This window comes from Octopus sinensis, linkage group LG16 (assembly GCF_006345805.1).
Source record: "Octopus sinensis linkage group LG16, ASM634580v1, whole genome shotgun sequence".
Taxonomy (NCBI): domain Eukaryota; kingdom Metazoa; phylum Mollusca; class Cephalopoda; order Octopoda; family Octopodidae; genus Octopus; species Octopus sinensis.
The window spans coordinates 55,211,012-55,225,318 of NC_043012.1; the positions used below are offsets into that span (position 1 = coordinate 55,211,012).

Genomic DNA, 14,307 nt, shown 5'->3' on the forward strand with positions numbered 1-14,307 from the left:
TTAGAACTTTGCTTTGCAACTGTGTTGTGTGAAAGCAGGTTTGACACCTCCACTGTGGGTTAGGGTTTTCTATTACAACCTCTGGCTGACCAATACATTGTGAATGGAATTTGGGAAATGAAAACTGTGCTGAAGCCCATCACCATATACATACATATATATATATATACACACACACACACACACATATATATATATATATATCAGAAACAATCCAACCAAAGAACAAATATATGGGAAATTACCACCTGTATCATCTCTTGTGAAAGGTAGAAGAGTCCAGTTTGCTGGACATTGTTGTAGAGCTGAAAACGAGGTCATTTCTACTCTTCTCCTCTGGAAGCCATCTGCTCGCGATACCAGAGGGTGCACACTCTCCTACCCTGATGTAATCTCCAGGGATACAGGCATCCAGCAACAGGACCTCTGTAATGCTATGATGGACCGTGAAGTCTGGCATAACATAGTAAATTCCATTGTCTCAACCACGGTATATATATATATATACACATACAAGTGCAGACATGACTGTCCAGAGACCAAATTTGCTTTGTAACCATATGGCTTCAGGATCAGTTCCACTGTATGGTACCTTTGACAAGTGGTCGTCTTGGCTTGACTAATGCCTTGTGAGTGAAACCGATTGATGTTATTTTATAGTTCATGGATAGCAGCTGGGGTTTCAGTGTATGCGAATGTGATGATAATGTAAACTACATTTGATTAAGGTATCTTGGGTCCAACAAGTAGCTAGAGGATTACCCCTCATTTGGGTAATTAAACTTCTTCCAAGTTTCTGCTAGCTATGAAACATATGGAGCCTGGGTTTTTATCTACTCCATTCTCTTATTTTGTATGTATATGTATGTATGTATGTGTGTGTATATATATATATATATAATACAAAATGGGACAAGAACGCAAAACATTCAGAGAGCTAGGTGATACAAAAAGGGACAACAAAACATTCAGATAGATGATACAAAGAAAACAAAGTCTATCTAGATGTTTTGTTGTCCCTTTTTGTATCACCTAGCTGTCCAGATGTTTTGTGTTCTTGTCCCATTTTGTATTTGATATATATATCTCTTTTACTCTTTTACTTGTTTCAGTCATTTGACTGCGGCCATGCTGGAGCACCGCCTTTAATCGAGCAACTTGACCCCGGGACTTATTCTTTTGTAAGCCCAGTACTTATTCTATCGGTCTCTTTTGCTGAACTGCTAAGTAACGGGGACATAAACACACCAACATCGGTTGTCAAGCAATGCTAGGGGGACAAACACAGACACGCATATATATATATATATATATACAACAAGCTTCTTTCAGTATCCGTCTACCAAATCCATTCACAAGGCTTTGGTCGGCCCGAGGCTATAGTAGAAGACCTTGCGTACGTACACTTTGTTCTCTTATATATATAAATACAGACACATGCATACACACACGTGATGTGTGTGTATCTGCATATATTTGTATAAATATATTTACTTGAGTGTGTGTGTGTGTAGATGACTACATGTATATTGTAAATATGTAAATGTGTTTATAATTACACCAGTTGTTGTTTATTAATGTCCTTTTAATGTTTGGCAGCTTACCAGTTTGATAAACAGATTTACATAAAACCGTGAGAAAATCAAGGGAGTGGAGAGAGGAAAGGTTTCGTGATCCAACTTACCACATATTCATCTGGGTAGCCATCATCATCTGGTTCTCCTGTGTTAGGATCACAGTCTTTGACAATGAATTTTAGGCTGCAGCTGAATGTTGTAGTCACTGAAGTGGAATAAAAATAATAATATAAAGAAATAATTCATAAAAAAAAAAATTTTAAATCCTTAAAAGAAACCTTTTAAAAAATCAGATAAAACAAAAAAAAAAATTTAAAAAGCATAAAGACATTCTTTTTTTTAAAGTAATACAAAGGAGGTGCAAGCAAGGCAGAACAATTATAACATGGAGAATGTTCACAGAAAACTTGCACTTCATTGGTCACAACGATGAGGGTTCCAGTTGATCTGATCAACAGAGCAGCCTGGTGCTTTCAGTTAATTGTGCCAGTGATGAGTAGATCTGATGATCCTTCTGTTGTCAACCTTCACCTGTTTCCAGGTTAGCCTGCATTACTCCATAAGGAGCAGCCTGCTTGTGAAATATTATGTAGATATTACTAACACCTCAGCCCACTGCTACCCAAAAAAAAAAAATGGCACTCACCTATGGTTTCATCTTCGGGGAGACGTACAAGTACATAGGTTGTTCCAGGCTGGTCATATGGTAAATTCTGACAAGGAACTGCTTTTAGCACCTCAAAGGGATCTGTTGATTCTAAGTGTACTGTGACATTTTCAAGTTTCTGGTCATTAAGAGTGTTGATGCAGTCAAACTGAAATAAATAAACAATACAACATTCATACAGAATCTACCAGTGGATTGTTTCTCTCTTAAAACATTTCTGGATGGCTTGTTTCTCTTTAAGCAAAGGTGAAAGGTTTTTAAAACTGCATTCAGCAGAGAGGCCCTGGTTTGGGGAGTTCCGGGGTTTTGAGTAGTGAAGAACCAGCCCTTAGCTCCAATTGTTCTGGGTTTACACTGATGCAAAGCAGTTAGGGTCCCAGCTATGGGTTAAATAGCATGTAACCACCTCAGCCAGGGTTTGTTGAAATCATAGGATGCAGCAAGGTGGATGTGAACTATTTCAGCAGGTGAACTGATTGAATCAATAGCAAATAGATGTGGAGCAGATGAACAGGCAACAAAATAATACTTGTATGACAGCGACACTCATCATCATCATTTAATGTCTGTTATCCATTCTGGCATGGGTCGGATGGCTTGACCAGTGTTGCCAAGCAGTACCAGACTTGAGTCTGATTTGACATGGTATCTATGGCTGGATAGATAAAGGGCAGCAAAATGGCAGAAACGTTAGCACGCTGGGCGAAATGCTTTGTGGTATTTCGTCTGCCGTTACGTTCTGAGTTCAAATTCTGCCGAGGTCGACTTTGCCTTTTATCCTTTCGGGGTCGATAAATTAAGTACCAGTTACGCACTGGGGTCGATATAATCGACTTAATCCGTTTGTCTGTCCTTGTTTGTCCTCTCTGTGTTAAGCCCCTTGTGGGTAGTAAAGAAATAGGTATCTATGGCTGGATGCCCTTCCAAATGTCAACCATTTTACAGTGTGTGCTTGTTTTTAGTGACACCACACAGACGTTTTTACATGGCACTGCCATGAGTGCTTTACACCACCAGAGTGGCCAACCTTAACATTGCTGCTGCGGAGTACGGGTCTTCTTGAGTACAGCTAGGCACCAAGCATTTTGGTCCTTTGTCATCTTGCCTGAAGGGTTCAGCTTATACATGGTACTGCACAGGTGCTTTTATGTATCACCGTACACATTTACGACCATGGTCAAGACAATGGAATTTACTATGTTACGCCAGACTTCACGGTCCATCATAGCATTATGGAGTTCCTGTTGCTGGATGCCTGTATCCCTGGAGATTACATCAGGGTAGGAGAGTGTGCGCCCTCTAGTATCGCGAGCAGATGGCTTCCAGAGGAGAAGAGTAGAAATTACCTCGTTTTCAGCTCTACAACAATGTCCAGCAAACTGGACTCTTCTACCTTTCACAAGAGATGATACAGGTGGTAATATCCCATATATTTGTACACCAGAGAAACTGCCTCTCAAGCAATGTTAAGACAAGGACACATTAACACACACACATGACAGGCTTCTTTCAGTTTCTCTTTAACAAATCCACTCACAAGGTTTTAGTCAGCTCAGGGTTAATGTAGAAGACATTTGCCCAAGGTGCTACAGAGTGGGGCTGACCCTGAAACCATGTGGTTTGCAAGCAAACTACTTATCCACACAGGCACACCTGAGCCTCTAAAGCTACCTAAAGTAACTCAAGAAGTTAAACATGAACTTTTAATAGAAATCAATTTACCTGGAACACAATGTAATGAGCAAAAGTATGCTTGATACATCGTACGACATACTCTGTTTCTTCTTCTGTCAGTTCAACTGGTTTAGTTGAGGATTTGAATAATGGTCCAAGATTACTGAATTCTGGAATGTTACTTAATTGCTCTGTAATTAAACGAAGAAAAAAAAAAGTTACATTTTTAATAGAATAAACAAATTTCAGTGGTGCTTACAGTTAATTGTGCCAGTGATGAGTAGATCTGATGATCCTTCTGTTGTCAACCTTCACCTGTTTCCAGGTTAGCCTGCATTACTCCATAAGGAGCATAGCGCCAGTTTCCTGGATGGGATGCTGGTCCATCGCAAGGTCACTCATTTTTATCAGCTGAGTGGATTGGAGCAATGTGAAATGAAGTGTAGAATGCAATGCATTGCCTGGTACAGGAATCGAAACCACAATCTTATGATCATGAATCCAACATCCTAACCACTAAACCATGTACCTATTCCCAATGTGATATTACCCCATGGCCAGATATGTTTTCCATGAAATATGTATTCATGTTGGCATTAGGAAGGGCATCCAGCCGTAGAAACACTGCCAGATTTGACTGGGCCTGATGAAGCCTACTGGCTTCACAGACCCCAGTAGAACCGTCCAACCCATGCTAGCATGGAAAACGGACGCTAAACGATGATGATGATGATGGGCTTCGAGTTTCTGTCAACCAAATCCACTCACAAGGCCAAGGGGGATTGAACCCGAGACCATGTAGTTGGAAAACAAGTTTCTTAACCATGCAGCCATGCCTGATTGTTGGTATTGGGATGGGCTTCCAGTTGGAGAAATCATGCCAAAAATGTAATGTAATGAGCAACACATGGTATTCCAACCTGTCTAAGAAGGTAGTATTTCTAAATAAGAATTATGATCTGACCAATCCATGCCAGACCAGAAGGTGAACATAAAATGATGATGGTGTTGCTGATGACATCCACGAAAATATTACCAGTGAGAAAACAAATATCTTAGTCTTATCCAGGGAAAAGTTTGTCTCACATCAATTTATATCTATAGAAAAAATGAAATTAATCACCAGTTTTCATGTGGTTCTGTGTAGAGCTTTGGAAGATTAAATGATGACAGAGGAATTGTCATGACAGAGATGTGACAAAAAAAAAATAAATAAAATGGTAAACACAGAGGAACAGGGAAACCTGGTTTGCTACTCACCAGCATAAACATCTTGTCGAGTTGAAGCAACTTTTTCTGGTTTATCCCTAACAGTTTCTCCTGGTTCCATAACTAAAAGCAAAAAAAAAATTTTAATTAAAACAAAAACAATATAACATGTATACAGAGGTGGTTCGCAGAATTGATAACTACTTCACTTACTTAAGCCCTTCGCTCTCTGTAGAGCTTTGGCTACTGACAGCTTTTTGCCAATGTTATCAGCTTGGGGCCCGTCCTCCTCTCCCAGATCTTGCTGGTTTTTAATTGTCATTGATGCTTCTGTAACTTGGCCGTTTTTCTATGTAGGGGTGTTGGCCCTACACAAACCCATTTTTACCTCTGGGAAGAAGTGGTCTTTATTATTCTGGCCCATCTTTTGACCTGCCAGTATGGTGATGGTGGTGGAGGTGGTAGTAGTGGGGAACTCTACTAGACGCTTGCACTCTGCTGGTACAGCTCAGAGGGTCATTGAATCACACAAGCCACACCACCGCAATAGCGACTGAACCATGGAATGGAGACTCGATAAAGCACTGGTCAAAATACCTACTTTTTCTTTTAGTGGTTAGACATGTTGTATTACAGTAGTGCACAATACATACATGAACAACTGTCTGATATGACTATTACTAAAATCACAACAGCAAAGGCACATGGCTCAGTGGTTAGAGTGTTGGGTTCACAATCATGAGGTAGTGAGATCGATTCCAAGACCGGGCTGTGTATTGTGTTCTTGAGCAAGACACTTTATTTCACGTTGCTCCAGTTCACTCAGCTGTAGAAATGAGTTGTGAGATCACTCGTGCCAAGCTCAACCTTTGCCTTTCCCTTAGATAACATAGGTGGTGTGAAGAGGGAAGGCTGACATGCATGGGCGACTACTGGTCTTCCATAAATATCCTTGTCCAGACATTGCCTTGGAGAGGAACAGTTTAGGTACAATCCCATGGTCACTTATGACTGAAGTGGGGTCTAAATTTACATGTAGCTTTCATCTTTTTCTCGACAATTGTTTGGTTTTTATGACTGAAGGGGGTCTTTACTTATTTTAAGAACACAACTAAAATTCAATTATGGTTTTATCTTACAAATTAACATACAAGTTTATCATTATTTCACAAAATATTGAATATGTCATCTTACCAGTTCTTTGTTCAACAATAGGCTGGGTTTCAAGTGGTACAGTCTTCATGTCAAATGGCACATCTGATGCGTCGCTTTGAGAGTATTGGTGCAAAGCACGTTCCAGGCCAACCACTGACACCTGTAAGCCTTTTAAGAAGAATTGCATGTAAAGAATTAGAGATTTATTAAATGAGATATTACATTTACCCTTTAGCATTCAGATTACTGACAAATGTAATGCTTATTCATTCACATTGTTTTCAATTACTTTGAATTAATCTTGCATTATCTTGTAACTTCAAGATTTCGATGATATGGTTATTTAGTGTTAGAATGACATTGCAAGGTAGGTGTAAGAAGCCAGATCCGGTCAGTTTGAACATAAACTGGCACTCTGTTGGTTATGACAGCGAGGGTTCCAGTTAATCTGATCAACAGAACAGCCTGCACATGAAATTAATGTACAAGTGGCTGAGTACTCCACATACACATGTACCCTTAACGTAGCTCTCAGGGAGATTCAGCATGACACAGAATGTGGCATGGCTGGCACTTACTTTTGCCAGTTGATTGGACTGGAGCAACATGAAATAAAATGTTTTGCTCAAGGACACAATGTGCTGTTAGGAATTGAACTCACAACCATACAACTGTGAGCAGAATACCCAAACTACTTAACCATGAGCCTTCACTCTTGAACATAAAACAGATAGAATATTTGGGCTGGAAATGGCCCAGATTAAATGCTAAAGGATTAAGTATCTACATTGCCTTGAATGGCTTCCATGCCAGTGGCACGTAAAAAGCACCAACCAATCATGGCCATTGCCAGCCTCCTCCGGCCCCTGTGCTGGTGGCGCGTAAAAAGCACTATATATATATCTATCTATCTATATATATATATGTATAGAGTGTTTGAAGTGGTGTACAGATATTGTATATTAAGAAGAAGGGGTCAGTCAGAATTTTGGATAATTCTTTATTAGAACTTTTGTTTATTTAATTGAACTCTTGAAGATCTAAAGAGTTTGATTCAACAAACGAAAGCGCTAATAAAAAATTATCAAAATTCTGATTTCCTCCTTCTTCCTAGTACGTATATGGTATTTTATTTCTGTAATTGAATTGATTGGGTGCGGAAACAGCTGTAGGCAGGAACTTCCCTGCATGAATTTGAATGTCTTTAAATAAATATGTAAGTCAATTTTATCCATTTTCTTCATTTTCTCATTCATAAAGTTTTTTCTAAATACCTATACATTTCAATGATAAACTAATATATTTGATTTTCACTGAACGCTGGTATAAACTGGAGAACTAGGATGCTCACATCCCTTAACCCTTTCGTTACCAACCGGGCTGAAACCGGCTCTGGATCTGAGTATAAATGTCATGTTTTCATAAGTTTTGAATTAAAATCTTCCACCTAACCTTAGTCACAATTTATGTTCCTAACAGTAGCTGAATGATAATTAAGTTATTTTACTAAATTCTTTGTTATATTTAAAGTAATTGAAAGAAACACAGAGCATCTCAAAATAAATACAGTAATGAAAGGGTTAAAGGAATTTAATTCCTTGTCTTAGTATATATATATATTCTCTTTTTCCATCAATTAGAATTACTTCCTTTATATTTAACTGATTTTCATAGCGTCTGTTGCCATTTAACAGCCAACAAGAACGTACTGTAGCTCTTCGCTCTGACATTCAAAACTCTGAGTATTAATAATGACAACTGTTTACTGTTTGCTCTATAAATTATAGAATATATATATATATATATATATATATAAGTACCCTATTCTTAAATGCCTACAACCTCAGTATGTTGACACCTATAAGCAATGAAAATATAATTAACTACTTTTAGCCATAGGCTGAAACAGCTGTAAGAAGTGATTTTAATGATTTCAATAAATTATATTATGAATTTTATAATTTGTATTCTTATCTTATATGTATTGAATCATAAGATATATTTGTATGCTATTGAGGTTCTCATTTTGTTAAATGAATAAATAATCCAACATTATAATATCCGAAAGTTGATGAACAAACTAAATTTGTTTCTCCATTTTCTTATTTGTATTATATATATATAACGGGAAGGTTTACGAAAATAAACAAAAGACGAAGGCAGGTGGAGTACAAACAAACAAATGTATTAGTATGGCCCAGGAATAGAAATAGAACAAGTCTTTTACGTTTTGAGCCTACGCTCTTCGACAGAAAGATACACAAAAAAGAAACAAGGATAGAAACAAATGCGTGTAGGAGCTAACGGTCCATAATGGCGTTCTGACTTCAGGCAGAAATCAGAGGTCAGACGTTATATATATATTATATGCACATGCACCACAGGCACACACTCACACACACATATGTAAGGAGACAGACAACATACTATTAACTCACCATTAAGAATGTATGCAGAATTTAAGGCCTTCTGGTACTGCTTGAGAACATTGACATAGAAAGTAGCTCGATCTCTCACTTCATCATCAGTATCAAGTTGGCATCTGAAGAAACAGGTAACAACAATACTTAACAGTAGAAACAGTTTCAAATTGTGGCACAAAGCCAGGAATTTTGAAGGGAGTGGGGGATGGGGCAGTTTGATAGCATCAACATGACCAGTGTTTATTTTATTGATCCTGAAAGTATGAAAGGCAAAGTTGATTTTGCTGGGATCTGAGTTCAGAACATGACGAACTAGAAAAAAAATAACTCAAAGCATTTTGTCTGATGTGCTAAGAATTCTTCCAGCTTGTCATTGTACTTAACTGTGAAAATAACGGTTTCAAATTTTGGCATAAGTCTAGCAATTTCAGGGCAGGGGTTAAGTTGATTACATTGACCCCAGTGCTCAACTGGTGCTTGTTGCATCGACCCCGAAAGGATGAAGAAAAGTTGATTTTGGTGGAATTTGAACTCAAAATCTAAAGACAGATACCTCTAATAAGAACCCATTAAAGTTGTTAATAGTCTTTTTAGGTGCAGGAGTGGCCGTGTGGTAAGTAGCTTGCTTACCAACCACATGGTTCCGGGTTCAGTCCCAGTTTGTGACACCTTGGGCAAGTGTCTTCTACTATAGCGTCGGGCCAACCAAAGCCTTGTGTGGATTTGGTAGACGGAAACTGAAAGAAGCTCATCGTATATAGGTATATATATATATATATATATATATATATATATATGTATGTGTGTATATGTTTGTGTGTCTGTGTTTGTCTCCCCCACATCGCTTGACAACCGATGCTGGTGTATTTTTGTCCACGTAACTTAGCGGTTCGGCAAAAGACACCAATAGAATAAGTACTAGGTTTACAAAGAATAAGTCCTGGGGTCGATTTTCTCGACTAAAGGTGGTGATCCAGCATGGCCGCGGTCAAATGACTAAAACAAGTAAAGAGTAAAGAGAGAGTAAGCACTTTACCAGGCATGCTAACGGTTCTGCCAGCATACCACCTTGCTTAACTGTGAGAATATTAGCAAATAATCAACATTATTATTACATTAGCTAGATTAGTTTATATATAACTGTTTCGTTTAAAGCAATGTTGATTGTTTATATAAAAAATTAGCAAACTGGGATGAACTATCAAGCCATATTTCTTGTAAAATGACTGGTGGATGAGTGGCAGCAGTGTAGGGTTGAAAGAACTTTTAGTCTTGTCTTGTTGAAGACATGACAATTTATTTGGTACTAGTGCCATGAGAAATGCATTAAATACTCTCTAACCAGAGGTTGTTGATAGGAAGGACATCCAGCTGTAGGAACTTTGCCAAACTTAATAACATCTGAGTGAGATGTTGTTCCCTGGCCCCTCTAGGAGGATAATAACTCTGATAAAGAGCTAATTTGGACTCTATCGTCCAAACATAGAGAGCAGATGTAAAATTATGATGATGAGGATGAGGAAGAATAGAAGCTTAATACTTCAGACAGGACCCTTCATTGGAGAAAGAGGAAATGTTTTCCAATAGTGCTGGTTGTATTGCAAGAGAGAGAGAGAGAGAGAGAGAGAGAGAGAGAGGAGAGAGAGAGAGAGAGAGTGAGAGAGAGAGAGAGAGAAAGAGAAAAAGAGAGATGTTGATGTGAGATGTTGGTGCGGACCATAAGCAATCTTCTCTTCAATTTACTTTCCCACTCTATTATTTATAGTTTAACACTTTGGTACTATGTATATATCCAAGAATGAGACATTTGACGAGATCAATATAGACACTGAACTATTCTGTACCTCTAAAAGATAAGATCAATAATTTGTAGAAATACATAATCTTAATAACAATAATTCATTATGGACATTTAGAGAGTTTTGCATTCCTGTCTATGCTATATTTTGAATAGAGTATTCATTAAAAGACTGGAAGTATGCAAAAACATTATGCTAATAGTTTGATTGGCAAACTTTAAGATTGTAATATATTATGTAAAGAATAAAGATTTCTGAAATAACTTTTGAAGTCAATAAAAAGAAAAGCTTCACTCTTATATAATTTTATTTATAATCCACAAAAATAATCTTGCTTACCTTTCTAAGAGCACAACACAGCTTGGTAAAAGATCTTCACACTGTGCTCCAAATTTAGCAAGGGCAGTAACAGCAGCTGCAGAAAATAATTGCAAGACAAATAATGAAAATTCTAAAACATGGTAATTTCAGGAAAGAATTTAATACTGTATCTTTCAACATACAAGTTGAAATTTACTGCCAAAAAGGGTCAACTCGTACATTAAATTACTCTGAAGGACCAAAAATTCCTATGAAATGCAGCAGAATCGGGGAAGGTAGTGATGATGTTTGACTGTTTATATTCTATACTGGCTTGTATGCCAGAGAATATGGTATGTGTTTATAGTTTAAATGATAGTCAATAGAATTAAAGAGTCACCTAGTTATGTGTTTAACCCTTTTATTACCAACCCGGCTGAAACCAGCTCTGGCTCTGAGTACAAATGTCCTGCTTTCATAAGTTTTGAATTAAAATCTTCCACCAAACCTAAGTCACAATTTATGTTCCTAACACTAGCTGAATGATAATTAAGTTATTTTACTAAATTCTTTGTTATATTTAAAGTAATTGAAAGAAACACTGAGCATCTCAAAATAAATACAGTAATGAAAGGGTAAAAATTGTAGCAAGAATATTGGTTGAAGCCCAAACATCAGTTTGGGCCTAGGAATTGATACCAAAATCATTGTGTTCAGAAGTGAAACTAAATCTAAACAGCAAACAGGATTCTGTCACAGATTGATGATATCAGCAAGTGACTGGCTATTCAGATCTCATGCAGAAACATTAAAAGCTTGCTTTTATTAGAAGCTGGGCTGAGCAGTGAAAATACAAGCAGATGCTTAACTTGTTAAAATCTCAGATATTGTAAACAACTATTTTTGGATAAACAATATATTGAAATGTAATTAACACTCTTGTGTTTGGTGCCATTTTTTTGACATATAAATGGTTTACCTATGGCCAGTGATCATAACACAGCTGATGCCAACAGGTTGCAGGAAGATATACCATTCAACAATGGCTGCAAAATTCAACAACTATTAGTCCACTATATTTGCCAAGGATCTTTTCGGTTTGAACGGCAGTTTTTTAAAATAATTTCCACGTAACTAAACACTTTTAAACTTCGTATACTGGTAGAATGTGTTTATATAAAACATCTTTTTCTCTTGGCGTTATTGAGAAAATTCTATGGTTTGTAAGATATTTGTTGTTTTTTTTCTTCAATTTCTGCAATTTCAACCAATCAATGACGTCTATTGAGGTGAAAACATTCTGTGCCGTATGAATATGTCCCTCGTTTAAGAAACAGATTGGGTTTATTTACATTTGTGAAGAAAAAAAGATACCCTTCCCCCCACCCTTAACCCTAACTAACCCTAAAACAGATTGAAATGCAATAGATCGATACTAGGGTCATAATTATGGTTGATAATTTCATATGACACTGCTAGAAAAAACTGCCATTCAAACCGAAAAGTTCCTCTGCCAATGATACACAAGAACTAGTTAACCAGGCTTCATATTCCTTCCTGTCTTTGAAGCTCTTATTACTATTATTATTGTTGTTCGACCGTGGTCGAGACAATGGAATTTACAATGTTACGCCAGACCTCACGGTCCATCATAGCATTACGGAGGTCCTGTTGCTGGATGCCTGTATCCCTGGAGATTACATCAGGGTAGGAGAGTGTGCGCCCTCTGGTATCGCGAGCAGATGGCTTCCAGAGGAGAAGAGTAGAAATTACCTCGTTTTCAGCTCTATAACAATGTCCAGCAAACTGGACTCTTCTACCTTTCACAAGAGATGATACAGGTGGTAATTTCCCATATATTTGTACGTTGGTTGGATGATTAACAGAAAACCTGATATAATTAAAATATTTTTCAAAAAAACGTAAGCTTTTATTGCAATTATAAGGGATTAAAATTGGGCCCCCGGCCCAAAAAATTAAGAGTTCTGTAAAGGAAGATTCTATGTGAGGAGTAAAAATGAAGAATGAAATGACATTACCAGCTCTTACAGCAGCATTTTCTAGAATAACTCTATTGTAGATAAATCTGATGTATTTAGAAGGTGTTGGAGTACGTGGTCCTTCGCGGCCAAGAAGATGAAGAATGCGGGTTGCCAGAACTGTATGTTCACAATCTTCGATGAATTCACACAAATGGGCCAAACCTGAGAGAAAATATAACTGCAGTGAAAATTCACTTTCATGGTGGAGCATATATGTGTGTGTGTGCATGCGTCTATATAACTGTGTACATGTGAGTGTGTCAGTATGTATGTGTGTTGCTATGAAGCTCAATTTGTAACTACATTCCACAGCATGGCACTATGGGCAAGCATCTTTTACTATTGCCTTGGGCCGACCAATGCCTCGTGAATGAATTTGGAAGACAGAGAGTGAGAAAACCTATCATATATGTATATTTGTGTGTGTGTGTGTGTGTGTATGTTTGTCTTTGTGGTTGTCTCCCCAGTATCGCTTGACAACTGGTGTTGGTATGGTTACGTCTCTGTAACTTAGCAATTCAGCAACAGAGAGCGATAGAATAAGTACCAGACTTAAAAAAAAAAAAATTCTGAAGTGCTAAGGTTGATTTGTTCGACCAAACAACTTTCCAAGGTGGCACCCCAGCATGGCTGTGATCCAAAGACTAAAACAAGTGAAAGATGAAGGAAAATATACACTCATGAATTCTCTGTCAGCTGAGCATTCACTCTTTTGATCAACCGAATTCCTATTTGTGAACAGTGTAGTGGCTGAATATTCCACATGTAAAAAGCACCTGTGCTGGTGTCATGTGAATAGCATTTGTGCTGGGCCATGTTAAATTCATCTGTGTTGGAGCCACAAAGAAAACAACTGTGCTGGTGTCACTTATGTAGCACTCATGCAGGTGCCATATAAAAAAGGACCCATGCTGATCCATGTGAAAAGTGAAAAGCACCTGTACCAGGGCCACAAAAAAAAAAAAAGGACTTGTGCTATTGTCATGTAAAAAACACCCAGCACACTCTGTAAAGCGGTTGGTGTTAGGAAGGGTATCCAGCGAAAACGAAGCTAAATCAAACTGGAACCTGGTGCAGTTCTCAAATTTGCCAGCTCAGGTCAAATCGTCCATCCCATGCCAGCATGGAAAAATGGAAGTTAAATGATGATGATGATAATAAAGAAGAACAACAACACACAGCCAATCTGGAATCCAAACCATGATTGTGAATGTAACACCCTAACCAGCATTAGGTCACGTGTCTTTATGGTATGACAGTGTAATGGAATGAAAAAACCCACCTGACCTATGCAGGAATGGAATAATTAGACAAAAAAATGATGATGATAAGGAAGGTTCCAATGTTTGAGCAGTACCCTATATCAGAACACGAGATTTTCTGATGGTACTGAATAAATAGCTTGGAACCATTCAGAAAGCCTTATACCAATTTCTGTCTGAAATTTTAAGATTTGAACTC

General features: G+C 37.8%; 1 protein-coding gene across 1 annotated transcript in view; it reads right to left on the reverse strand.

Moving 5' to 3' along the window:
• LOC115220408 (coatomer subunit gamma-2) overlaps positions 1-14,307 on the reverse strand; it is a 42,457-nt gene that overhangs the window by 2,943 nt on the left and 25,207 nt on the right. The window contains exons 16-23 of the mRNA XM_029790528.2: positions 12,844-13,008; positions 10,844-10,919; positions 8,721-8,824; positions 6,322-6,450; positions 5,179-5,250; positions 3,967-4,109; positions 2,224-2,392; positions 1,685-1,782 (exon numbers count right to left, since the gene is read on the reverse strand). Coding sequence (XP_029646388.1) covers positions 1,685-1,782; positions 2,224-2,392; positions 3,967-4,109; positions 5,179-5,250; positions 6,322-6,450; positions 8,721-8,824; positions 10,844-10,919; positions 12,844-13,008 — 956 coding nt within the window. The remainder of the gene's footprint in view (positions 1-1,684; positions 1,783-2,223; positions 2,393-3,966; positions 4,110-5,178; positions 5,251-6,321; positions 6,451-8,720; positions 8,825-10,843; positions 10,920-12,843; positions 13,009-14,307) is intronic.